The sequence below is a fragment of the Schistocerca piceifrons genome, chromosome 11, assembly GCF_021461385.2.
Source record: "Schistocerca piceifrons isolate TAMUIC-IGC-003096 chromosome 11, iqSchPice1.1, whole genome shotgun sequence".
NCBI lineage: Eukaryota > Metazoa > Arthropoda > Insecta > Orthoptera > Acrididae > Schistocerca > Schistocerca piceifrons.
In genome coordinates, this window is record NC_060148.1 from 40,519,101 (window position 1) to 40,546,048 (window position 26,948).

The window sequence follows — 26,948 nt, forward strand, 5'->3', positions numbered from 1 at the left end:
ATGATCTTCACTATGCGGGGTTAAAGCTGACTTTGGCACAGAAAGGAGCAAATTATGCTGCCACAAAAGTCTTTGGTCACCTACCAAACAGCATCAAAAGCCTGACAGATAGCCAACTAATATTTAAAAATAAATTAAAAGAATTTCTAGATGACAACTCCTTCTACTCATTGGCTGAATTTTTATATATAAATTAAAGGGGGGGGGGGTGGGGGGGTGGGAACAACAACAACAACTTAAACATTAGTGTCATGCAATATTTTGTGTATTGCAATATCTTGTACAGACATCTTTTATCAACCTGACAGGTTCCACAATGTTTACGAAGTGTCGTATTCATGATCTATGGAACAAGTATTAATCTAATCTAATCTATTGGAACACGTGAGGCAATACTGACCCTACGATTTATCTTAGAAAATAGATTAAGGAAAGGCAAACCTACGTTTCTAGCATTTGTAGACTTAGAGAGAGTTTTTGACAATCTTGACTGGAATACTCTCTTTCAAATTATGAAGGTGGCAGGGGTAAAATACAGGGAGCAAAAGGCTATTTACAATTTGTACAGAAACCAAATGGCAGATAAGAGTTGAGGGGCATGAAAGGGAAGCAGTGCTTGGGGAGGGAGTGAGACAGGGTTGTAGCCTCTCCCCGATGTTATTCAATCTGTATATTGAGCAAGCAGTAAAGGAAACAAAAGAAAAATTCGGAGTAGGTATTAAAATCTGTGGAGAAGAAATAAAAACTTTTGAGGTTCGCCGATGACATTGTAATTCTGTCAGAGACAGCAATGGACTTGGAAGAGCAGTTGAACGGAATGGATAGTGTTTTGAAAGGAGGATATAAGATGAACATAAAAAAAAGCATAACGAGGATAATGTAATGTAGTCGAATTAAGTTGGGTGATGCTGAGGGAATTAGATTAGAAAATGAGGCACTTAAAGTAGTAAAGGAGTTTTGCTATTTGGGGAACAAAATAACTGATTTTGGTCGAAGTAGAGAGAATATAAAATGTAGACCGGCAATGGCAAGGAAAGTGTTTCTGAAGAAGAGAAATCTGTTAACATCGAGTACAGATTCAAGCATCAGGAAGTCGTTTCTCAAAGTATTTATATGGAGTGTAGCACTGTATGGAAGTGAAACGTGGACGATAAATACTTTAGACAAGAAGAGAATAGAAGCTTTTGAAATGTGGTGCTACAGAAGAATCCTGAAGATTAGATGGGTAGATCACATAAGTAATGAGGAGGTATTGAATAGAATTGGAGAGAAGAGAAATTTGTGGCACAACTTGACTAGAATAAGGGATCGGTTAGTAGGGCATATTCTGAGGCATCAAGGGACCACCAATTTAGTACTGGATGGCAGAGTGGAGGGTAAAAATCGAAGAGGGAGACCAAGAGATGAATACAATAAGCAGATTCAGAAGGATGTGGGCTGCAGTAAGTACTGGCAGATGAAGAAGCTTGCACAGGATAGAGTAGCATGGAGAGCTGCATCAAACCAGTCTCAGGACTGAAGACAACAACAACAACAACAATATAGAACAAATCAGGTTTAAGAAAGTAATTGCAGTTTATGCAAATTATCAATTTTAAATGATAATTCAACAAATGATCACATTGGCGATTTAATTATAAAGCAATATTATGAAAAGGAAGTTGCTACTCACCATATAGTGGAGATGGTAAGTCGCAGATAGGCACAATAAAAAAAAAAAAGACTGTCACAGTATAAGCTTTCGACCAATAAAACCTTTGATGAAAATAGACACCCCCCCCCACACACACACATACACATACATGTGCGTGTATACGACTGCAGCCTATGGCAGCTGAAGTCACACTTGGGGGGGGGGGGGGGGAGGGGGGAGGAGGAGGAGGAGGAGGAGGAGGAGGAGCACCGGCACATGATATGAGTGGCAACTTGGTGGGGGTAAGGAGGAGTTTGGGGCGGGGAGGGGGAGGGATAGCAGGGTAGGGGCGGTGGCAGTGAAGTGCTGCTGGGGAACACACAGAGACGAGGTGGAGAGAGGGTAGGGTAGCTATGTGGAGTCAGAAGGTTAGACGGAGGTCAGGGGTGAGTGGGGGGGGGGGGAGGGGGGTAGTCTGACTGGAAGGGTTGGTGCCAAAATAGTGTTTCCACTGTAGGGATCAGGAGAAGCAGAGGAGGTCTTTAACAAGTCCTTCATAATTGAACTTGGGAGTGGGGCAAAAGGTGAGGCCTTCGGAGACGACAGGGTGTCCACAATGAGACTCCAACATTTTAATATCCTATATCTTTCTCATTTCAGATGGTGGACCTGTGAATCCTGAAGGGGCAGACAGAGCAATTCAACAAGTTTGTGGTGTGAAAATTTGATACGCCAAGTGGCCGTAGTGGAGCTGCAATCAATTGTTTTATCAAAATGGAGGATATGAATAAGCTTGCACAAGTGGTCTGGCGGTATGCAGAGACAAAATCGGCAACCCAAGTGCAAAGAAACTTTCGTCAAGTTTACAACAAAGCGCCCCCCCGTCGTTCGAGACTATAAAGAAGTGGTGTGATCAGTTTATGGCTATTGGGAGTGTTGCGAAAGGGCACGGTGGTGGTAAGTCTGGGATCAGCAAACATGGTGTGGAACAAATGCAGCGGTCATTCAAACAGAGTCCACAGAAGTCAGTGCGACAGGCAGCACGAGAACTTCTTACGAAACGTTCGACAATGCACAGAGTGTTTCATCAGCGGTTACGTTTGCACGCATATAAAGTGCAGGTTGTGCAAGAAATCGAGCCCGATGATCGACCAAAGCGAGAAGAATTTGCATGTGTCACGTTAGGTCGCATTGCCGCGGACGAGTCATTTTTATCGCGCGTGATGTTTACTGACGAGGCAACCTTTCACGTGTCACGGGCTGTCAATGGTCACAATGTGCGCATCTGGGGGTCTGAAAATCCACATGCACCTAGGGAACACATGTGCGACAGTCCGAAAGTTAATGTGTGGTGTGGTTTGATGATAAATCGCATTGTTGGGCCATTTTTCTTTCAGGAGCCGACTGTGGATGGAGCCATCTACCTGGACATGTTGGGACAATTTGCCATGCCACATATAACAGACAGACCTGCAGCCAAATGTGATGTTTCAACAGGACGGTGCACCACCCCATTGGAGCCTTGATGTCAGAAAATTTTTAAATGACATGGATCGGCCGTGGAGGTCCAACTCCTTGGCCGCCATGTTCATCCGACATAACCCCCTCGATTTTTTCTTCTGGGGTTATGTGAAAGACCGGGTATATGCTACACCGGTAAAGGACCTGAAAGACTTGAAACAGCGCATAAGAATTGTCATCAACTCTGTCACAGAACAAATGCTCCGCAACACGTGGCACGAAATCGATTATAGACTTGAAAACTTTCGCGCTACCCATGGCACCCATGTTCAAGTGTACTGAACCGTCCACCTGTGTATGAATCCTTGATGAGCTGCTGTATGATTTCCCTATATTTGTTCGTCAATAAATTGTGTTACCTCTCAGATTTTACGAGTTCAAATGTTGGAGTCTCATTGTGGACACCATGTACTTCTGTGGGGCTAAGGCTTCTGGTGGAAAGGTTCATGACTGTGTTTAGGTTCTGGATTCTGTGTGGTGGTGGGAGGGAGATTTGGAGGGTGGGGTAAATCTAGCAGATCTGCGAGACAGGGCTTGTCAGCTATGAGGGGACGTGGGGGAGGTTAGGAGGTGGTTGTAGAGGTGGTAGATAGTAATACTCCAACGTGGGAGTAGGAAGTGAGAAGGGTGGAGAGTTTTTTGAGGTTGTGTTGTGAATGTTGCTTTAGTTCCTGGAGGGCAAGGGTTTCAGTGTGTGTTACGGGTTCCAGGAATTTGGGTTTGCACAGCAGGATAATTTTGCGGATGAAGAGAAGGTACTGCAAGGAGGTTTGGGCTTGGTTAATAGGATTTTGCAGGTCTATGTTGGTGAGGGCTAGGACTGGCAGAAGCTGGAGGTCATTGTGGAAGGATGGGGTGGCAGCCGGTTGGGTAATTTGATGGTTACACCATTTGGAGGGATTCCATGAGCCAAGCAACAATGCAGGAACAGCATGTGGGACTGGGTTCTGGCTAGGGATAAGAAACTTTTCTGTACTGACACAGATGGAAGGGGGGCAAGGATCCACGGTGGTGGAAAAAATGCAAAAAATTACGTAAATAATGCAGGATTACATCCGAAAAAATACGCCCAAATACAAGGGAATAATCATGAGAAGGGAGAAATGGATGAAACAGGGAGAAACAAGATGAAATCTGAGGAAGTTGACGATGGTGTGAGGTGAAAACGCACTAAAACTGGTGTGAAGTCACAATGATGTCAAAGAAAAGATGTAAGTACGGAGGATGAGGCAGCATCAGCGATTTCATTTGGGCGCAATAGTTGCACACCAACACGGATGAATGTGCAGCTGCATTAACGTGATGCAAGAGCCAGGAATTGTCTCACTACATTTCACGCCATTTCCTTCTTACATTTTCTCGCAGGTGTCGCAACACGTCCCAATAGTACCACCGATTAACGGTTTGTTCCTGTGGCATGAATTCATGATGAACTAATCCTTCAAAGTCAAAGCACGGCTCTGACATTTGACCTGACATTACTAGCTATTTTTGGTCTTGAAAAAAATTTTCCGATACACTGCAAAGATTGAACCTTGGTCTCAACATCATAACTAAAGACCCACATCTCATCACTAGTTATGATTCTCTTTAGGAACATCTTTTTCCCATTTGCACAATCTAAAAACTCTTCACACAGATTGCGTGGTGAAGATCTTTCTGGTTTCGACTCACAAATCGTGGGATAAACTTGGCGGCAACATCGTGCATTCCAAATGCTTCGTCAGGATTTCACAACATGATCCAACTGAAATGTTACTTTCTTCTGCAGTGTTTAAGACAGTCAGTTTTCGATTGGCACACACAATTTCGTTGACATTCCTGACACGAGCGTCATCAAAAGACACCTAAGGCTGTCCTGAATGAGGGACATCTTTAACTTCCGTCCAGCCATTTTCAAACTGTGTGAACCATTTGTAACACCGAGTACGGCTTAAGCATAATTTGGTGTGTGTCTGTAAAGGTTTTCTTGAGTCTCTCACAAAATTAATGTACACATGGGGTCGACAGAAGCGTCCGATCCCACGCGTCGGCTTTTGACCCGTGACGTAAGGGTGTTGTCGTGTGTGACGTCATGACGGCGCGGAGTTTGGTTTGAGTGTGGCTGTCTCCAGTTCTGCTTTTATCTTATTTTATTTACTTTTTCTGATCTGTTTCGTTCTATCTCGAGAGATTTTTTTTTTTTTATTTAAAAAACACTTATTACTTATTTTAATTATCTGTTTCCTCGAATTTCTGTTTTAGTTTATTATATTTATCTTTCTGATCTGTTCGTTCTATCCCGTGAGATTTTTTTTTTTTTTTTTTTTTTTTTTTTAAAGACAAAAAACACTAATCAGCTACTGAAGCATCTTTATCTTCTATGGGTTGCAGGGGTTACAACCCCTGGGGAGGTGGGGTGGGTATTCATGCATGGCTGTCTTCACTTACACGTTGTAGCTACGCAAGGCGTCTAATTTGTTTATATTTAGTTTGCCCCCCACCCAAAACACCCCATTTCCTGCGCTTGTCCCGTTACTGTCATTAGGCTTCTTGTGGAAAGTGTGTGTGTTTTTTTTATGTTTCCGCCATATTTGTGACGTCATGGGTCAAAGCAGACGGGTGGGATTGGACGCTTCCGTATTTCCGTACACATGTTGCTCCTCTTACCCTGCCACCTCGAAAAAAAATTTGCAAACTGTGCTGTTTTACTCAAAGCTCTGTCACGCACAGCACAGTGGTTTGCAGAGTAGAGGTAGATGGCATAATGCCAGTCAGATGTACTCCTCCTTTACAGAATTTCACACTTACAGTACTGACATGCACGTCATGCTTCAGCCTACAATCATAATAGTGAAAATTACAGTAACACTCATTTATACTTTGATATTTTCCTTTTTTTAACATGCTTCATTTGTTAATATTTGAGCTTCGTGCATATATAAATGAGATAAGGGTAGTACAAGGAGAATTTTAAATACTGCTCTACAGGAGTCTGTATTTAGCTTGTTTCATTATTCTGAATGTCTGTACAGAGTCTAAATGTTTTCTGGTAATTATGGAGTTTCCTCAGAAGATAATGAGTAGTACATTGTGACCATTTTGTACCATTTCACATTGTCACGAATACATACACCTAAAAATTCTATCCTACTGATGAGAGAGTTTTTTTTTTTGTCAATGCTATAAAAATCAGTATAGGAGGGGGGAGTTTCTACACAACGTGAAAATTGACCATTACTTTTTTAAAAAAAATTATTGTGTATTATAGCTCCTTTTGTTTCCTGTTGGTTTTCATTATCACACTGTCTAGTTCAGCTGGGATCATTCCCCCAACAAGGCCACAGCCCACCATCTTTGCTGTCCTTTGCTTGTTAAAAATGTGTGGAATCAATGGCAACATCAAATAGAATCCATTGGATTGATAATTTCACTAAAATGTCCATATATTCGTATGTTTATCTTCTTGTATTAAGCTGATGTATCCTATAGCAAACTGAAACCATCATTGGGCAAATAAATTATTGATACTGAAAGAAATCTCTGCTTGGCAAGAGGCACCATCATGCCACTATTGCTTTTGTATCAGCCCTTTATAGTTGTGCCTGTCAAATGATTTCTTTCCATCTTTTCTTTAGTCATTATATACAGACAGATAAACAGGTTGCAAATTTCAGCCTGAACAATCTAGCATAGGGTACGTCAAACAATAATTTACAGACAATAGAAAGGAATTTCGGAAATTACAGAATAGTTGCATCTGGGTGGGGATTGGAAGGTATATTCTCCACAGCTAGACCACGGAATCTCGTTAGGGGTAATAAACTATCATCTCAGAAAAGGCAACAAATGTTTCCCAGGAAAGAACCAAAGAACAACCTCCACATCGTATGGCATTCGTATGTGTAATTTCTGTGCGAATTATTCGTAAAAGACTGTAGAAATTACGGATTGCTACTAGAGTGTAGAGAGTTATGACTTCATGCTCTCCCGTGTATAGAGTGAACTCTCAAAAACTACACCACAACGAGTCAGATCGTCTGCCGTAAGTTCAAAGGAAATACGCAAAATCAACAAGTAAATAGCAAGTAATAGCCGAACCATCGCAACGCGATTGTATCACACTGGTCTTACAAATGAAACGACATAGATTATTTAACAGGATATGTTTGAAGTATACGTTGATTACTTTACCTTTACTATATAACCACACGATGATGACATTACACATCCATCTACAATGCTTTACTTTTTACACATTATATTATTACCTTTAGTTTATCTACAATACGTTCCAGCTTTTGACAGTTTGATTGCTGTTAAGCACCATACTACAAATTTGAGCAGTAATGTTGGCTGACTGTAAGAAAATGGCGACAAACCTCTTGGCCAATAGCGAACAATCACAGCAGCTGTCATTCGTTTAATCAATAAGCGGTAATTCTTGGTCGTTTTGAGATTTGCGGAAGCATGGAATCGTTCAGAAAGCTTCAAAATGATATTGCTTTTTGCTTAAATAATCGTATGCACGAAACTTGCCGCATCTTTTGTCAAATACAGCACACTGACATCAAAACTGCGTAATAATTTTTTCATCTTTAAACGGCAGGCAATGGTTTGAGACACACGTATTATAACTGTGTGGTAGACGAACATTTCATCAGAGCAAATATTAAACAATAATTGTCTGACTTGAGAAATTATCATTCTATGACACTGAGATTACTTTATGTAGTTGACACCACCAGAGTGAAAGTTTAAAATTGCCGCTATTTTGATCAATAAAGTCCTTAATACAAGATGATCGCCATTGCAGGTTCTGTCTCTGTGGAGTGTGGAGTAGTTAAGTTGACTGTTACTAGAAAAGGGAAAAGAATGATTCGTAGAACTAGGGCATTACTAATTTGTTTTTAATATATTGTTGTACAGCATTAAACCTGGAAACTGTTGCGAAACACTTGTACGCATGTGCGCAATCAAAGATATTGATTCGTTAGTGTATGTAACTGTTATATTCAGAATCGCGAAGAAAGTCGGCTGTTGAGCGAATTTTTTCTTACGCCAAGAGTTGTGTGCAAAATAACAAACCCAGAGCATACATAAATTACCTGGTAAGTTGGATTTGTGTATATAAATGAAATTTAGATCTGTAGACTTCGTGCGGTTAGATGAAACTGGAAATTTTCATCCACGGAATATTTCAAAAGATTTTGTATGTAAATAATCTAGTTATGTACACACACACACACACACACCAGTATATTTACTCGCTAATGATATTTGCTGTTTAAATAAAAAACTGATGTCAGCATGGACTCAGCAGTTCACAAACACTATATCAGAAGTAGGGCCAAGGCCCAAGTTTTGGCCACTGCCTCACTTATGGCCACTTTGGTGTAATTAGCGAATTTTTAAACTTCTTTTGAATATCAGCCAGTCTTACAATAGCTTAGTATAAACAAGAAATGTGCTATTCAATTTGATACAGAAGCATTTTTTGTTTTTGTTCTGAATCATTTTTGTGAAAAGATGTGTGTTGTTGCGTTTCCTAGAGTTTTCTTTAAGCAATGTACAATAGGTGTTTCATATTCAACATGTATAAATAAAACATCAGAAGAAACTTAATGTATTAGAGTTAAGATTATATATTATGGTTTCATTTTTACATTTTAAATATGATCTAGTCCAAAAACACGCCGTTCAACTTCTGTGGCCATTAACAGGTACATATGTAGTCGTGGTTCCCTGTTATGTTCATTAGTAGAGACATGTGTGTACTGTTTTGGCCACTTTTAAAAAAATTATATAATACCAATGTGGGTCTAAGTTCTAACTAGGCTAATTTTATTTATGTAGGTTATTTAAAGATTTCTGGTTTTATTTTTTATATCAAGATGGACCTAATTAAGTCTTGCTTGATCTCATTATTTTCTGTCTCCTTGTAACATTCTAAAATATGCAGTATGTATCATGAAAATAGAACATTTTTTTAACTCGTGGTTTGAATCAACCATGAAATATAGTAGTTCAGTACTCTCCGAACAAAGCTAAAAATGCACTAGACTCTATTGTGAGAGAATGAAGGTTGCTACTGCAAGTAAGTTTTTACAGTGATGGGAATAATATTAAGGAAATAAAATTTCTGGCCCATCTCCACTGTGACCCACATTCAATCTTAGTGGAAAAAAATGGTCTGAAATCTGGGCTGGTCCAACATAGGGTTTCCAGTTACTAAGGAAAACCTCTATGTATCCATGCAGTAATGTATTGAAAAGGCAGATAAGTGGAGTTCTAAGGCTGCATCGCTAATAACTAACCTGTAAAAGGTGGTGGGTAGGAGTTGCTAACTCAATCTGTATATCTTGTTTTCATTTCAGGAGGGGGGGGGGGGGGGGGGGGTGGTGGTGGTGGTGGTGGTGGTGGTGGTGGTGGTGGTGGTGGTGGTGTTTAGAGTACAAATAGATGTACAAATTAATTTGCAATATGAATGTAAAATGACTAGTTACACATCTTGATGATTTATCATGCAAAATGATCCATGGAACATGAAAGTAACTAACCTGGAAAAAAGAGATATTTGTCTTTTTTAAGATGCACAAAGTTTTGTCAAGATGCCAAGTATTGTTAGAGTCAGCACAGTTGAATAAGTAATAGTGAGTAAAATACATTGAGTGCCGATAACTGTATTTGCACTTGTAGGTAAAAAGGTAAAATACATCAAACACAGCAACCAAGGAACATTACATTATACACATAAAACTCTAACTCAGAGTGTCCAATAGTACCAGAGAGGTTTATTGTATTCCACGTGATGCACTTTGCTGATGTCTCACACGAAATATATTGTTTACACATTTCCAACACCTCCCTCCCCCCCCTCCCCAACATATATTTTGTGGGCGTGCCGTCACAGGATAAAACCAAGTAGCCTCACAATCTTTTCAAACTTCTCTTTGTGTAAGGGTTTTATCAGAAGGTCAGCCAACATGTCTTTTGTGCGGAGGTAGCCCACAGCGATGTTCTGTCGCTCTGTGTCGTCCCGAATAAAATTGGCGCTTATGTCAATATGTTTCGTTGTAGCACTAGTGACATCAATTTTAGCTAGGTTAATGGCTCCTTTATTGTCACAGAAGATCATTAAAGCAGCAGCCAGTAGTGGAGTGCGTATCTCCCAATTCACTCCCCCAGTCCGCATTGCTGTAACCTTCTAGTTTTGCATTACTTTCTCTGTGGTATCTTAATTCGCGGTTTACTTATATCTTAGATATTGGAGTATCCTTTTCACAGCTTTCCAGTGCTTTTCCTTTGGGTCTTGGCAATATCTGCTCGCTGAGTTTGTGGCAAAAGCAATGTCAAGTCGTTACGTTTGAGACAAATATAACAGGCTCCCTACTGCTTCTAAATATGGAACATTCTTATCACATTCCACAGCTGTCTCATTTACATTTAACTTCACTCCTACTTCCATTGGAGTATTTATGTGTTTACAGTCACTCATGCCAAATTTCTTTTAAAATTTTTTATATGTATGATGATTGATTTAGGCTCAATTCTTGTCTCTCTTCATCCTTAGTGATCTGCATATCTCAATAATGTTTAAATTCTCTCAAATCATGCACCTTAAACTTGGTTTGCAGCTATTTCTTAAAAATTCTGATTTGCCTTTAGTTTTCAGTCAGGATAAAGCAATCATCCACCCATATTGTCATTATAATTATTATCATCCCTTCTCTTCCCCTTTTATAGTGTATACTGGGATCTGCCTGAGATTGCTTCATACTCATATTTGAGTTTTATGTAGACATAGATTCCAACAATGTGCACTCTGTTTGGTCCATAAATACTTTTTTGCAAACACCAAATATTTTCCATTTCAGATCTGGTTTCATGGCTTCTCTTGATGGAATGACATATGCCTCCTCCTCCAATTTCCTATTTAAATATGCTGTTTTTACATCCATATGATGAATTGTTAAATTTCGTTTTGCGGCCAAGGCTAAAAAATTCTCAAATGAGGCATACTTGACTATTTCTTTGGAATCTACCCCTTGTTTTTGCAAATATCCTTTTATTACAAGTTGTGCTTTATATGTTGGTGATGAATTTTCAGGGCTCTTCAATTCAAAGGTTTCGTTGTGAGATAAAGATTCCAATTCCCTCTCCATCGCTTCTTTTCATTCTTGAGAGTTCGGGCCACTCATTGCTGCTTCTGCTGTTGCTGGCTCATCATTAAAAGACCGACCTGCATACATCTCAAAATACAGATATTCTTTCAGTTTTGGTATGTGAGAAGAACGCCTTACATTGTTATCTTCCTTTTGTTTGTCCTCTGAGTCATTGTCGTAATAAATAGTCCCCACTTGCCTTTGACTATCCTCTTCCTGTTCTTCACTTTCTCTTTCTTCACATAAGGTTTCACTCTTGGAACTAGGTGCAGTTAACTTAGTAGTAGTTGTCCTCTTCAGAGTCCTTTCTATTTTCAAAGAATACTACATCTCTCCTAGTAACTATCCTTTCATTCAATGGATCCATTAATTGGTAGCCCCTTGAATTCTCACAATAGCCTACAAAAATATGCTTTTTAGCCTTTGGGTCCCATTTTCGCTGTTTTGGAATGTGTGCCATTGCATCACATCCAAAAACCCTTAGATTGCTAGGATCAGGTTTCCTTCCTACCCATATCTCATAGGGGTTTTTATTCCTTCATGCTTTTGTAGTTGCTCTATTGACGAAATATACAGCTGTTGATACTGCCTCTGCCCAATAATCTTTTTATAATCCAGCATCAGTTATCATCGACAGTGGTCCTATTACCCTTCTCAGCAACCCCATTTTGAGATTGGCTGTATCTTATGGTAGTTTGATACCCAATTCCCATTTTTGCCAGAAGTGTCTTCAATTTCTGGTCAATATATTCTCTCCCATTATCAGACCTGATGATCTTAATCTTCTTTCCCGTCAACCTTTCGACCATGTTAAGATATTCCTCAAAAATGTCACTCACTTGGTCTTTGGAACTAAGAAAATAAACATGAGTATATCGTGAATAATCATCAATAAATGTAAGAAAATAACAACTCCCACCTGTGCATTCGCACTCCGTCAGGCCACATATATCTGTACGGATTAACTGTAATACCTCTGTAGATTTGCTAGTTGTAAAAGGTAGCTTCACTTGTTTTCCTTTTATGCATATCTCACAAGGGTCCTTGGATACACTACAATTCTGTTTTCCCTTTACCATATCTCTTATTAAAGACACTCTTTCTATTTAGGCGTTGAAGTCTGCAGTGCTATAAAAAACCTTCTGCTGAGTATACTGAAGGACTAACATGTTTATGTTTACTGTCAATGGTATCCAACTTAAAAATACCCCTTTCATTACTTGCTGTAGTGTTCCTTCACCATTTTCGTTGGTTACTCTTGCTCCTTGCATGTCAAAAATGACTTATTTCCCTTCTTGACAATTTCCCGTTATGGCAGTAGGTTAATCGCAACATTTTTTACATAATGAACATCATGTGCTGTAACCATATGGGGTTCACCATTGACTCTGGAGCTTGCTGCCATCAACAGTAGATATTCCCATACGAGTCTTATCTTTAACATCATAAAGAAGAGATTTGTCTTTAACAGTATGCACAGATGCACCTGAGTCTAAAATCCATTCCAGTTGACTATTACCCACATCTCCAAGAGAATGAAAACATGAGATTGCCTTACCTTTATTATTGGTCCCCCCCCTCTCAGGGCTATCAGCAATATACCTCTTTTTCTGCGTGTCTGACCTTGGTTTTTTTTTCTCTCTTTTTTTTCCTCTGCACTGAGATGCAATATGCCCCTTTTTCTGACATCTATAGCACCTCACTGAGTTCTTCTCTTTGTTTCTTGAATAAAGAGCAGATACTACTCAAATGCATGACAGCTTGAAGTACTCTTTACATCCTGTAGGATTTTCACTTTGACACTGTCGCCCGTGATCGTTATACCTGAGCTTTCCACTCCCATAATCATATGCACCTGCCAACAGTAGTGACCCTATCCACAGTAGTGACCCTATCCATTCGTCAGCAGTCTCAAACTCAATGTTTCTCAGTCGGTTCGATGTGGCTATTGTTTTGTTGACGTATTCGTCTACACTCTTGCATTTGTCCAGCTGAGTGGTAATTAACTCACGTAATAATCCTACTTTCCTTGTAAGACCTCTATCCTCAAATGCACTTTGTAATTTGTCCCAGACTTCTTTCGCTGTCGCGGATTTTTCAACGTGAACATAATTCGCTGGGTCAGCTAGTAATATCAACTTTGATTTTGCTTTCCTATCCTTACTTGAATAATTCTGATCTGTGGATTTCATTGTCTCATCCACCACATCCCATAGGTTGTCCAAATGTAAATACACTTCTACTGCAAATTTCTGTGTTGCATAGTTTTCGTGACCCATAAGTCTTTCAATCTGTGGAATTTGTGCCGTGCTCATTTTAACGGTAACTTTGATCTTCCTTGACGTAAAGAATAAGACCGAAGAACAGTACAAAAGAGTTGCGTTCATAACTCATACTTCACGCAAGTGCACTACTTGGAACTTTTCCAATACTTTCTCACTATTATATTATGTATATACTTATTCTAAATGCATCCCTGGGTCCATAACCTATTAGAGTCAACACAGCTGAATAAGTAATAGTGAGTAAAATACATTTAGTGCCAGTAACGATATTTGCACTTCCAGGTAAAATACATCGAACACTACAACCGAGGAACATTACATTATATACATAAAACTCGGAGCATACAGTAGCACCAGAGAAGTTTATTATATTCCACATGATGCACTTTGCTGCTGTCTCACATAAAATATATTGTTCACACAATTCCAACAAGTATTAATGGGGCTACAGCTTGTATTGCTGAAGAGAAATAAGAAATTGGTTCCAGGAAGTATCTAAAACTCTGAAAGATAAGGATATATTAAATGACCCTAACAGAGTTTTTAATATGGATGAAACCTCTTTTTTCTGGCTCCAAAAGGAGAATTGGATCGTTTTTAGGCAAATTATCACAATATATTGTGTTAATTGTCTTTCTACCCATGGGTACATTGCGTAACTAACAAGGAGGTACTGAATAGAATTGGGGAGAAGAGAAATTTGTGGTACAATGTGACTGTAATAAGGGATTGGTTAGCAGAACACATTCTGAGGCATCAAGGGATCACCAGTTTAATTCCGGAGGGAAGCATGGGGGGGGGGGGGGGGGGGTAAAAATCATAGAGGGGACCAAGAGATGAATACATTAAGCAGATTCAGAAGGGTGTTGGTTGTAGTAGTTACCCAGAGGTGGAGAGGCTTGCACATGATGGAGTAGTATGAAGAGCTGCATCAAACTAGACCTTGGACTGAAGATACAACAATAACAACAACAATTGTTCCACTAGTTGCTGCAACTTTTTATCTCATTTATGCATGTTTCTCTTATGTGCTTGTATAAAGAACAAAATAACTTACTGGCAAATTGATTCTACAATTATTTAGAACACCAGTTTTGTTATAATACTCAATAGCCTAAACTTGGGAAATAAATGACAATAGCTAGAGTTAGTGTGGCCAAAACTGAGGAAATATGCTATCTTGTATTCAGTATTTCCTTATTTCTGTTGCTATAAAACTTAGAACCCTTGTTCCTATATAGCTGTAATGTATAGATGTTGGAAAAAGTGTTTATGATATTCTGAATTAGTTTGTAAACTTTTTTCCCATAGTAAACAGATAGCCTATCTCGAATTTCGATAAAAAGGCCATAAGTGGTGCCTCAACCCTGCAGATAATTTCTGTATGGACAATGCATTCCTGTCTCGGGTTGTGAATGGAGCTTCTTATGTGCAAAGGTGTTTAGGCTGCCAGTGAACATAAGACATGAAAAGGAAAACCTCCAAACGTTTGAAAACAAAGCCAAAGAATACTTCAGTAGCCACTCCTACAGTTTATCGGAATAACAGGAAGCCAAAAGGTAAATTCTACTCAAGTCTAATATCTGTATTAGATAGAGCCTTACTTTGCCAGTATGTTGAAAGCTGATAGTAGTCTCTGTGGAGTTACGTAAATGCTTTGTCTGAAGGATTTGTATGCTGCTAAGTTAGTTGCATATTCGATAGATCGTTTGAACAGTTGTTTTATCAAAATGATATGGAATAATATGGTTTACAGGATATGTATACATGGTTAATGTTAACATTAATGAACATTTTATTTTTTTAGTCCTACTTCTATAGCTGCATTGAAATCTGGGACATTTTTTAGAGGATACCAGCTTTTAAATATAAATTATTCCCTGGAATAGGAGTTGTCCAGGAGAGATGATTTTAGATTAGATTTACAACTTGCTTTGCTACCTGTGAGTTAAGTTAGGCTGTTGGGTAAGTGCTGAATTTTTTTTATTTCTGCGTATTGAACTCCTTTCTGAGCTACTACCAGCTTCAAGAACGGGCAATAAAGTCTTTTTCTTCTCTAATGTTGTGTGTGTGTGTGTGTGTGTGTGTGTGTGTGTGCACGCTGTAAATCTTATCAGATGGTGATGGCTTATTTATTAGTAGTATCATTAGTGACTGTATGTATTGTGATGGTGCAGTTAAAATGCACAACTCTTTGAAGAGGTGCCTATGTGATGATTGTGGGTGAAGACTACATATTGTTCTTATGGTTCACTTTTTTGTGGTTAGTACATTCTTTCTAATTCATGAGTTACTGCAGAAAATTATTCCACAAGAGTGGGTTTGATTTGATATTTTTAAATTTGGTCCTGTTGATTACATATTGTACAAAGGGTGTACTAGTAGCATAGGGCAAGCCAAGTGAACTAATACAAAATTATGTGAACATTTTATATACCATACAAATACTTTTCTATTAATGATTGGTTGTGGACAATGTTACAACCTGCATTTTTAATGGTATCTGTTCAAGTGGATGCTTAAATAGTAAAACAAATGAAGTACCCATTTTTATTCCAGTGCTACAAATAAATTAAGTTTACATTTTGTCATTATGATTTAAATTAAAATACATAATTTTTATCTTTATTACATAAGTAAGGTAGAGTGAATACTTAATAGTGTAGAATAAGTGGTGGTGCACATTTTATTGTTATAATTTATGTTAGGAATACACATTTGTCTTCATGACATAATAAAAAAAATTCTTGTACGAAGTTTTTTCTTTTTTAATGTAAGTAGTTTCATCTATTTTTACTCAAAAGGATGCTTTATTACTCTAGAAATTCATTCATTTTATAATAAGTTTCTCTGAAGAGTGATTTTAGTTTCCTTCTGAAAACCTTTATGTTACTAATTTCCTTTTTTAAATTGATGGGAAGCTTGTTACATACTTTTATTTCTCAGTTACTCCACCATGGACTTTTGTGAGAGTTGCAGGTCTTGGTGGAAATTTTCCCCCGTCTTTTGTTACGCTTGTGAATGTTAGTTTTTTTGTTTTATAATAATAATTCCTTGGTGCTGGGTACAAACATCGTCATTGCGTGTATGTATATTGATTGGTAATGGGAAGTATCCTGAGAATCTTAAATATCTCTGCAGGATGTTCTGTTACAACCCCACACATTAATCTCACTGCTTGTTTTTGTAGTTTGAAAGACTTTTTCAACCCCTATAGCATTTCCCCAGAAGATACCATAAGAGAATACAGAATGGAAATCTGCAAAATAGGACAAAAGCAATATTTCTGTCAACAAGGTGAGAACTCAGGGCAAAACACTCTGTGCAAAGTTTTTGAACAGCTGACCAATTTGCTCTTTCCAGCTTAGTTGATTGTATGTGTGGTTTCATAAATTTTTTGGTTGTTGATCTCCATTTCAGGAACTTGGAGGTTTGTGTTCCCCCCCCCCCCCCCCCCCCCCCTCCCCCTCTCCGAAACTGTATAACGTTGATTTTTGAAAAATTTAGAATTAGGCGATTTGCTGTGTATCGTTTGCGTACTTGGTTAGAGACTCTCAGGGCTGTATCCTGCAGTGTGGAACTGGCCCTTGATCAGAATAGTCGTATCATCCGCAAACATGACTATTTTTAGTCTGTCATGAACTGTAACTGACAGATCATAAATGTAGATTAGGAAAATCAGTGGGCCAAGGTCGAGCCCTGGGGGATTCCAAGTCTGCTTCCATTAAGATGACTCTTTGCTTCCTGTTGAGTAAATAAAATTCTGCCATGTCAACGATTTACCCTTGATACCATAGTCTGGAAGCATTTTTAGTAATATGTTACGATCAACACAGTTGAAAGCTTTGGCAAAGCCACAAAAGATCTCCTCCTGAGATTTAATTCATCTAGAGTTTCACCTGTTAGACAAAATATGGGCCGTGCAGAGTGGCCGTACAGTCTGAGGCGCCATGTCACGTATTGCGAGGCCCCTCCCGCTGGAGGTTCGAGTCCTCCCTCGAGCATGGGTGCGTGTGTTGTTCTTGGCATAAGTTAGTTTAAGTAGGCGGAAGTCTAGGGACGAATGACCTCAGCAGTTTGGTCCCTTAGGAATTCACACACATTTTCTAAATATAGCTCTCTGTGGAGCATCCCTTACAAAAGACAAACTGTGTTCCACTTTTCTGGATGGGCATGCTTCAGCCTATCTGCAAATGTCCCAATTTTCATTGATTGGTTTCATACATGCATGATATTTGACTGATTAAGTCTGCATGTGACTTTAAAATCCTAGTTGATATTCTATCGTATCCAGAAGACACAGAGCTTTTAAGCAACAATCAGTTATAGACAAATTTATTATCTGGATAGATCAAAAGTGGGTGCAGAACACACACATAAGATTGTTGTAATTGACAATCTTATGGGGCCAGTGGCTCCTTTAGGCAGAATGGTTGCATTGGATGATATAGTGCTTTTGAAGTGAAGTGCTATATTTGTTGTGTTTTGCATGTGATAGTAGTTCTATGGCTTCTGTGAGAAACTATTTATTATGGTTCCCTGTTCTTTCAGCTACAGTGAGGAAAAAAGTTATTAAAGTCAGAGGCAGCAACTTTCTGGTTATACTTGGCTGAACCACTACCAGAGTAGTGTGGAGCCCCTACTTGTTCGCATTTTATGTTCCTATTTGTCTCACTTTGTACAATGTTCCATATAGTTTTTACTTCATTGTTTACTTGTTAATTTCTTCTGTATAATATATTTGTTTGGTCTTCCCAGTTACACATGTTAGAATTTTATAGTATTCTTTCTTATGTAATTTCACTGCTAGGTTTGTACTAGCCCTTTGTTCTATATAAAAGTCTCTCTCTCTGTCTTTTTTTTTTTTAAGCACATGATATTTTGATGCCTGCTGTTATCCACTCTTCCTTCCACAGCAGGTTGATTTCATTTTAATCTGTCTTTGGGGGAAGCAGGTTTCAAAATGTTTGAGAAATAAGGTGAGAGATGAATTGAATTTGTCATTCATTGTAACTGCCTGGTAAACTTCCTCCCATTGTCCATGGTGTAAACTGTTCCTGTACAAGCTAGCGGATTCCAGGTTCATTATTCTAACATGGTTACCAGGTTGTGATCTTTTACTGTTTTCCTACTGGAGAGTTTGAAGGTTGTCAGTTGACCATTGTGATCAGTCAGACCATTTATTATTTTTTGTGTTTTTATGTAATTGTAATTTGTGGCATCCAGGAACACATTACCAAGCAAGGTCTTGCAGTACCCATATACTCTTGATACCAATGAGACCATCAGGAGTAGGTTGAAAGTTGACAACAATGAATCAAGTTGTTCATTAGTTTTACTATTTGAAAGAAAATTAACATAGTGATCACTACATACTACATAGTGTAATGTGACTGTTATTCCTATTAAATTTTTAAGAACGAACTCTAGCTGCGAGAGAAACTTTCTAATATTTCCCCTAGGTGCCCTCAAAACTGCAATTATTTTGAGAAACTGAGTTTCCAGTCCTAATTTGAAGCCACAGTATTCAAAATGTTGTTCAGTAAAGTACTGAGCTACGTGTATGGTTTGTGATATGCGAGTATTGTGTATAAAAATTGCCACCCCACCTTGGCTTAAGTTGATCCTATAGTGTATTGTGTGTATTAGACTGGGGACCTAGACATGACGGACAGGCTTTGTCCTGCCGTAGCCCTCAGTGGTTCACAACCCCACAACAGGCCACAGCAGTCCACGCACCCCACCACCGCCTCACATCAAACCCAGGGTTATTGTGTGCGGTTCGGCCCCTAGTGGACACCCCCACCCCCTGGAACGTCTCATACCAGACGAGTGTAGCCCCAAATGTTTGTGTGGTAGAGTAACTATGGTGTACGCGTGCGTGGAGCTAGTGTTTGCGCAGCAATCGCCGACACATTGTAACTGAAGTGGAATAAGGGGAACCAGCCCGCAATCACCAAGGCAGATGGAAAACCACCTTAAAAACCATCAACAGGCTGGCTGCCGCACCGGGCCTCGACACTAATCTTAGAAGCTAGATTAAGAAAAGGCAGACCTACGTTTCTAGCATTTGTAGACTTAGAGAAAGCTTTTGACAATGTTGACTGGAATACTCTTTCAAATTCTGAAGTTGGCAGGGGTAAAATACAGGGAGCGAAAGGCTATTTACAATTTGTACAGAAACCAGATGGCAGTTATAAGAGTCGAGGGGCATGAAAGGGAAGCAGTGGTTGGGAAGGGAGTGAGACAGGGTTGTAGCCTCTCCCCGATGTTATTCAATCTGTATATTGAGCAAGCAGTAAAGGAAACAAAAGAAAAATTCGGAGTAGGTATTAAAATTCCTGGACAAGAAGTAAAAACTTTGAGGTTCGCCGATGACATTGTAATTCTGTCAGAGACAGCAAAGGACTTGCAAGAGCAGTTGAACGGAATGGATGGTGTCTTGAAAGGAGGATATAAGATGAACATCAACAAAAGCAAAACGAGGATAATGGAATGTAGTCGAATTAAGTCGGGTGATGCTGAGGGAATTAGATTAGAAAATGAGACACTTAAAGTAGTAAAGGAGTTTTGCTATTTGGGGAGCAAAATAACTGATGATGGTCGAAGTAGAGAGGATATAAAATGTAGACTGGCAATGGCAAGGAAAGCGTTTCTGAAGAAGAGAAATTTGTTAACATTGAGTATAGATTTAAGTGTCAGGAAGTCGTTTCTGACAGTAGCCATGTATGGAAGTGAAACATGGACAATAAATAGTTTGGACAAGAAGAGAATAGAAGCTTTCGAAATGTTGTGCTACAGAAGAATGCTGAAGATTAGATGGGTACATCACAAAGCTAATGAGGAGGTATTGAATAGAATTGGGAACAAGAGGAGTTTGTGGCACAACATAACTAGAAGAAGGGATCGATTGGTAGGACACGTTCTGAGGCATCGAGGGATCACCAATTTAGTATTGGAGGGCAGCGTGGAGGGTAAAAATCGTAGAGGGAGACCAAGAGATGAATACACTAAGCAAATTCAGAAGGATGTAGGCAGCAGTACGTACTGCGAGATGAAGAAGCTTGCACAGAATGGAGTAGCATCAAACCAAGTCTCAGGACTGAAGACAACAACAACAACAACAACAACAACAACAACAGGTAATATTCAGTTAGAGAGAACACATCAGCAAAAGTTTAATCTGCGTCAGCAGTTCCTTGAACAGAAAGCAGTAGTTCTTTATTTAAAATGCTTCTTATATTTTGGTTAAATATTTTTAAGCTATGCAGGTAATCTGTTGTCCATGTGACAGGTTTCGTAACTTTAGATTTCACCTGAGCTAAATTGTTATTAAAGGGTGCAACATTTACTCTGTAACTTTCATCCTCTGGTCTAAAAAAAAAAGACTTTCTTGGAGGGTGTTAACTACCACAGGAATCTGTCGTAGCAGTATGGTGAAGGACATTTAATCCGTAGTTCGCAACCCCCATTTCTCTATGGCGTATTTTGTGGACCTCTTTTTCCAAGAGGAAGTCCTTGTTCTTGTTTTACCCCATCGATTGGGCTGAACGTGTAGTCGTTTTTAACTGCTTTCTCATATTAGTATTCCAAGGTTCTGATGTGGGCATGTATGATCCTAGTTGCTTTTGCACCCTAAAATAAAACAAAATAATACTACAGGAATATGCTGCAGCAGCAAATAATCACTATATCCTTTTTTTTTGCCGTGGGAGATATAACATGTTTTATAACTTTTCTTGTATCTGGCACGAGAGAATTAAATGTGATGGTTTAGACTATTTTTTGAGTTTTGAACTTTCCCAAAGCCATTCAAATGAAGACCATGTGTAGCATGGAATCATTGGCCAATACTATGGATTCCCAGAACATTCCCATTTGTAAACTGATTGCATATGTTCGAGAGCTGTTCATTTTGCAGCTCTGATGTCTGGGTTCACACATGACCAGGGAGGTAAATCATACCAGTGCGGAATGTTTACATATACGAATATGCATACATTTAATAGAGGGAAACATTCCACGTGGGAAAAATATATCTAAAAACAAAAATGATGTAACCTACTAAACGAAAGTGTTGGCATGTTGATAGACACACACACACACACACACACACACACACACACACACACACATAAATTCAAGCTTTCACATCCAACGGTTGCTTCATCAGGAAAGAGGGAAGGATAGGGAAAGACGAAAGGATGTGGGTTTTAAGGGAGAGGGTAAGGAGTCATTCCAATCCCGGGAGCGGAAAGACTTACCTTAGGGGGAGAAAAGGACAGGTATACACTAGCGCGCGCGCGCCCACACACACACACACACACACACACACACACACACACACACACACACACATATCCATCCGCACATATACAGACACAAGCAGACATTTGCAAAGGCAAAGAGTTTGGGCAGAGATGTCAGTCGAGGCAGAAGTACAGAGGCAAAGATGTTGTTGAATGACAGGTGAGGTATGAGTGGCGGCAACTTGAAATTAGCGGAGGTTGTGGCCTGGTGGATAATGGGAAGAGAGGATATACTGAAGGGCAAGTTTCCATCTCCGGAGTTCTGACAGGTTGGTGTTAGTGGGAAGTATCCAGATAACCCGGACGGTGTAACACTGTGCCAAGATGTGCTGGCCGTCCACCAAGGCTAAACCCTGTGGCTAAAAATGCCTTGGTGCATGGCCACCACATCTTAGCGCAGTGTTACACCATCCAGGTTATCTGGATACCGTATTTACTCGAATCTCAGCCGCACTCGAATCTCAGCCGCACTCGAATCTCAGCCGCACTCGAATCTCAGCCGCACTCGAATCTCAGCCGCACTCGAATCTCAGCCGCACTCGAATCTCAGCCGCACTCGAATCTCAGCCGCACTCGAATCTCAGCCGCACTCGAATCTCAGCCGCACTCGAATCTCAGCCGCACTCGAATCTCAGCCGCACTCGAATCTCAGCCGCACTCGAATCTCAGCCGCACTCGAATCTCAGCCGCACTCGAAAAATGAGACTCCAAATCAAGGAAAACAAATTTTCCCGAATCTAAGCCGCACCTGAAACTTGAGACTTGAAATTCAAGGGGAGAGAGAAGTTTTTGGCCGCACCTCCAAAGCAAAACAAAGTTGGTCCATTGTAATATGAGACACAATTTAGGTCGAATGAATGACGATACAGGTACGGTAGTTTAGTTCGAGTCTTAAGCTTAGCAGTTAAGCTTTACCAGGTAGCCATTGCTACGCGTCAGGCATGCCTGTGTAGTGCTACATATATTCGACGAAAGAAGTTAGTAGTGGCGGCACCTACCAACAATTTTCAGAACTTCTGCTTACTTTGCACTCGATTCTAAGCCGCAGGCGGTTTTTTCACGTGCTTCGTCTGGTTTGAATTGATTGCTTATTTTTCTTTGATCTGATAGGTGCCATTGTTGTAAGTGTTTACGTCACTAAGCTGATAATGCGTTATTGTACTGTGTCGTGCATTGTTTGTCGCATTCTGATAATGAGTGTTTACGGCCTGTCGCCGCTCGCGGCATGGCTTGCTTTTGAGCACGCTACCGCCGCTTACAATTAAAAAAAAAAAAAAAAAAGAAGGAGAGAGTGGAATTGTCTCATAAGTGAAACAATGGCAAGAGACTGCTATTTGTTGTTACTTACACTGCTGCTTTCTTTGATAATGATCAACAAGAACCAAATAATAGACTGCTTATCATAGAGGATGTTCTGAACGAGAGTTTAGCGAAAATTTTTCTCCGTTTGAAAATCTTTGCAGACGCCTCTTTAGTATATTACAGTTTGCACAGAAATTAGTCATCTTAGAGTTAAAAATCTAGTCAGTTGCCGTGCTTCATTTCTGACTATCACTATTAGGCATAAGAATAATATGAATATAAACGTGACATGATATGTATATTCTTGTTTGCTGTTGTCTCACTCTAGTGTTGTAGTTTATTACGCAGACAGGATTTAAATGAGACAGCAGCAAACATGAAAGAATACATGGCAAAATGTTTATATTCGTATTATTTTTATGGTGAAGGGAATACTGCATGTGATTCACAATTCATGAAAGTTCCTATTAGCAAGCATCTCTTCTCACAGGTAGGAAAAAAATCAGAACGTAGAGTTGGCCATATTGACAAACATTCCAAACAGTCTTGCCAGTCGGATTTTCGCAATACATTGAAATGCTGCTACATTCGAAGATGAACAATACAGAATTTGTATTTACGTCGTTGGATAATTTATGAAAATGCAGTGGTCGAAACTTGAGGCGGAGAAAAAAAGCTCGTCTTCCAACTTTTTTTAAATTTATTTACTGAAGCAGTGATTTTGGTGCCAGTATTTATCTTTGTGCCTGCAAAGCATGCCTGTGTAGGATGCAAGAAGTTAGTTGTGGCGGCACCTACCAACAATTTTCAGAACTTCTGCTTACTCTGCACTTGATTCTAAGCTGCAGGCAGTTTTTTGGATTACAAAAACTGGAAAAAACTGTGGCTTAGATTCGAGTAAATACGGTACTTCCCACTAACACCAACCTGTCAGAACTCCGGAGATGGGAACTTGCCCTGCAGTATATACTCTCTTCCCGTTACCCACCAGGCATCAACCTCCGTTAATTTCAAGTTGCCGCTGCTCATACCTCACCTGTCATTCAACAACATCTTTGCCTCTGTACTTCCGCCTCGACTGACATCTCTGCCCAAACTCTTTGCCTTTACGAATGTCTGCTTGTGTCTGTATATGTGCGGCTGGATATGTGTGTGTGTGTGTGTGTGTGTGTGTGCACGAGTGTATACCTGTCCTTTTCTCCCCCTAAGGTAAGTCTTTCCGTTCCCAGGATTGGAATGACTCCTTACCGTCTCCCTTAAAACCCACATCCTTTCATCTTTCCCTCTCTTTCCCTCTTTCCTGATGAAGCAACGTTGGTTGTGAAAGCTTGAATTTTGTGTGTGTGTTTGTGTTTATTTGTGTGTCTCTTTCGTTTGGTAAGTCACATCATCTTTGTTTTTAGATATATGCATTTATTTATTTATTTATTTATTTATTTGTCCATATAAATCTCTTTTTCAGTACATATATTGTACACAGGATATTGGACAGAAAACCTTTTTAGGTATTGGTTTTTCAAATTCAGACATACATTTTATAACTTTTTATGACAAATTGAATCTATACAGTTAATAATTACAAATTTTTGAAATACTGTATATTTATAACTTATTTCTACAATTAAAGATACAAATTACATTTTTTTTCTTGCGTAAGATACTGTGAGATTGAATAGTAGCAGTTTTTCAGAAGGTAGGATGTCACAACCTTTTTAAAAAATTTTAGTTCAGGAACAGATTTTATATGTCTTGGTAATGTGTTGTAAAGTTTTGTTCCCGCATGATATACCCTTTTTGGCATAATGTGGTGTTACAATGATTAACATGTATGTCACTGACCTGGTACTGTGATCATGGACACTTTTGTTTTGAGGAAAAACGTTTTCTTTTCTTAATGCTTTTTTTGACATACGTGACTACTACTAGTATATAAATGCAGCGAAGGGGTAGGATCATTAGATCTTTAAAGAAAGGTTTGCATGATTTTCTGCTGCTCACTTGTTTCATTATTCTTATAATTGCCTTTTGTTTCTTGAAAACTGTTATGGCCTGATGTACATTTCCCCAGAAAATGATACCGTACTTCAGTATTGAATGTACACGAGCAAAGTATACAGCCCTAACTGTTTCTGCGCTAGTAATGTTGCAGAGAATTCTTACTGCATAGCTCATTTTTGCTAGTTTCGAATTTAGGGCTGTGATGTGAGTGCTCCATTTAAGATTTTCCTGGATATGAATCCCAAGAAATTTAGTTTCATTGCCAGAACTAATGTTTCAGTTATCTATACATATTACTGGTTGTGCCGGATTTTTATTTTGATCAGTGTGGTGGGGATTAACTATTAGCCTGTTTCTGGTAAACCATTCAGACACTGCTTTTGTAATATCTTTTGCAGATGCAGTAAAATTTTCTTCTTTATTCCCTTCAATCAATAGACTGGTGTCATCTGCAAACAGTACAGGTTCAGAATCCCTAACGTGTGATGGCAAATCATTAATGTAGACCAAAAAAAAGAAAGGGACCTAAAATGGAGCCCTGTGGAACACCATGACTTAGTCCACATGGTTCTGAAAGGTGTACCTGGAGTTCATTTCCTTCCATGTACTTAATTTCAGTTACCTGAGAGTGATATTCCAAATATGATTTGGCACACCTCTTACACCATATCATTCAAGTTTCCTCAGGAGTATAGAATGATCAATCACATCAAAAGCTTTTGTTAGGTCCAAGAATAAACCTGAGATATTTCTGTGGTTGTTCACTGCATTTAAGACATGGTTTATCAGATAGAAAGTGGCAGTTTCAATTGATCTCTGTGGTCTGAAGCCATGTTGACATCCAGAAATAATAATATTATTCTTGTCGAAGAATGTAATTAGTTTTGAAAGGAACACTTTTTCAGTAATTTTCAAAAACCCTGACAATAGAGACACAGGCATATAGTTACCCATACATTGATGATCTCCTTTTTTATCTAGGGGTATTACTTTTGCCATATTCAGTTGCTGAAGAAAGACACCACATGATAAGGATGAATTGCATATGTCCAATAAAGGTGAAAATATTTGTCTTGCTGTTATTTTTATAATATAACCTGGAATATCATCAGTACCAGTTGAATACTTACTCTTCAGTGAATGAATGGTATTTAGGAGCTCTGTTGGGCTTACTGGACTGAGAAACATGGATATATTATTTATTTCAATAGCTGAAAGTTCTTTCCATGTTGTATTAGGTGGATTTCCAAATTTTTCCTTCACTAATTTTCCAGCAACAGTTGCATAGTAAGAATTGAAACTGTTTGCAACTGCCCTAGAGTTAGTGACATTCTTCCCATCATATGATATCACAATATTTTTGTGAGCTGTCTTCTTCCCCGTAAGATCCTGCACAGCTTTCCACATGGACTTAGTTTTATTGGATGACTTCATAATATATTTGTCATTTTCCTTAATTTTTGCCTCTTTTATGACATGTTCAAGACTAGCTTGTATTTTTTGAAATAATTAATAAATTCTGGACTGCTGTGAATTTTTGACTGCAGAAAAAGTTCCCACTTCCTTTTACAAGATACTCTGATGCCTGGTGTAATCCAGTTTTTGAATCAATCTGTGCTTTTGGAAATTACTTTCCTTCGTGGAAAAGCTATGTCAAAATTATGCTTGAAAATGTTCAAAAAATGTTAATCTTTTTGTTGGTATTAGTGGTATCATATACTTCTCTCCAAGATTGTTCGCTGATTAGGTACTCGAA

At 39.1% G+C, this 26,948-nt stretch overlaps 2 protein-coding genes across 4 annotated transcripts in view; one reads left to right on the forward strand and one right to left on the reverse strand.

Moving 5' to 3' along the window:
- The window catches only part of LOC124720072, a 41,640-nt gene extending 34,100 nt beyond the window's left edge, over positions 1 to 7,540 (reverse strand). The window contains exon 1 of one of the 2 annotated variants that reach the window (XM_047245339.1): positions 7,405 to 7,540. The gene's annotated coding sequence lies outside the window, so the exon portion shown is untranslated. Of the gene's footprint in view, positions 1 to 7,327 lie in introns of both variants that reach the window. The other variant, XM_047245340.1, reaches the window with a different exon arrangement.
- A 26-nt stretch (positions 7,541 to 7,566) lies between these two features.
- The window catches only part of LOC124720070, a 51,572-nt gene continuing 32,190 nt past the window's right edge, over positions 7,567 to 26,948 (forward strand). The window contains exons 1-2 of one of the 2 annotated variants that reach the window (XM_047245337.1): positions 7,568 to 8,244; positions 14,895 to 15,142. In XM_047245337.1, coding sequence (XP_047101293.1) covers positions 15,049 to 15,142 — 94 coding nt within the window. In that variant the 5' untranslated portion in view covers positions 7,568 to 8,244; positions 14,895 to 15,048. Of the gene's footprint in view, positions 8,245 to 14,894; positions 15,143 to 26,948 lie in introns of both variants that reach the window. The other variant, XM_047245338.1, reaches the window with a different exon arrangement.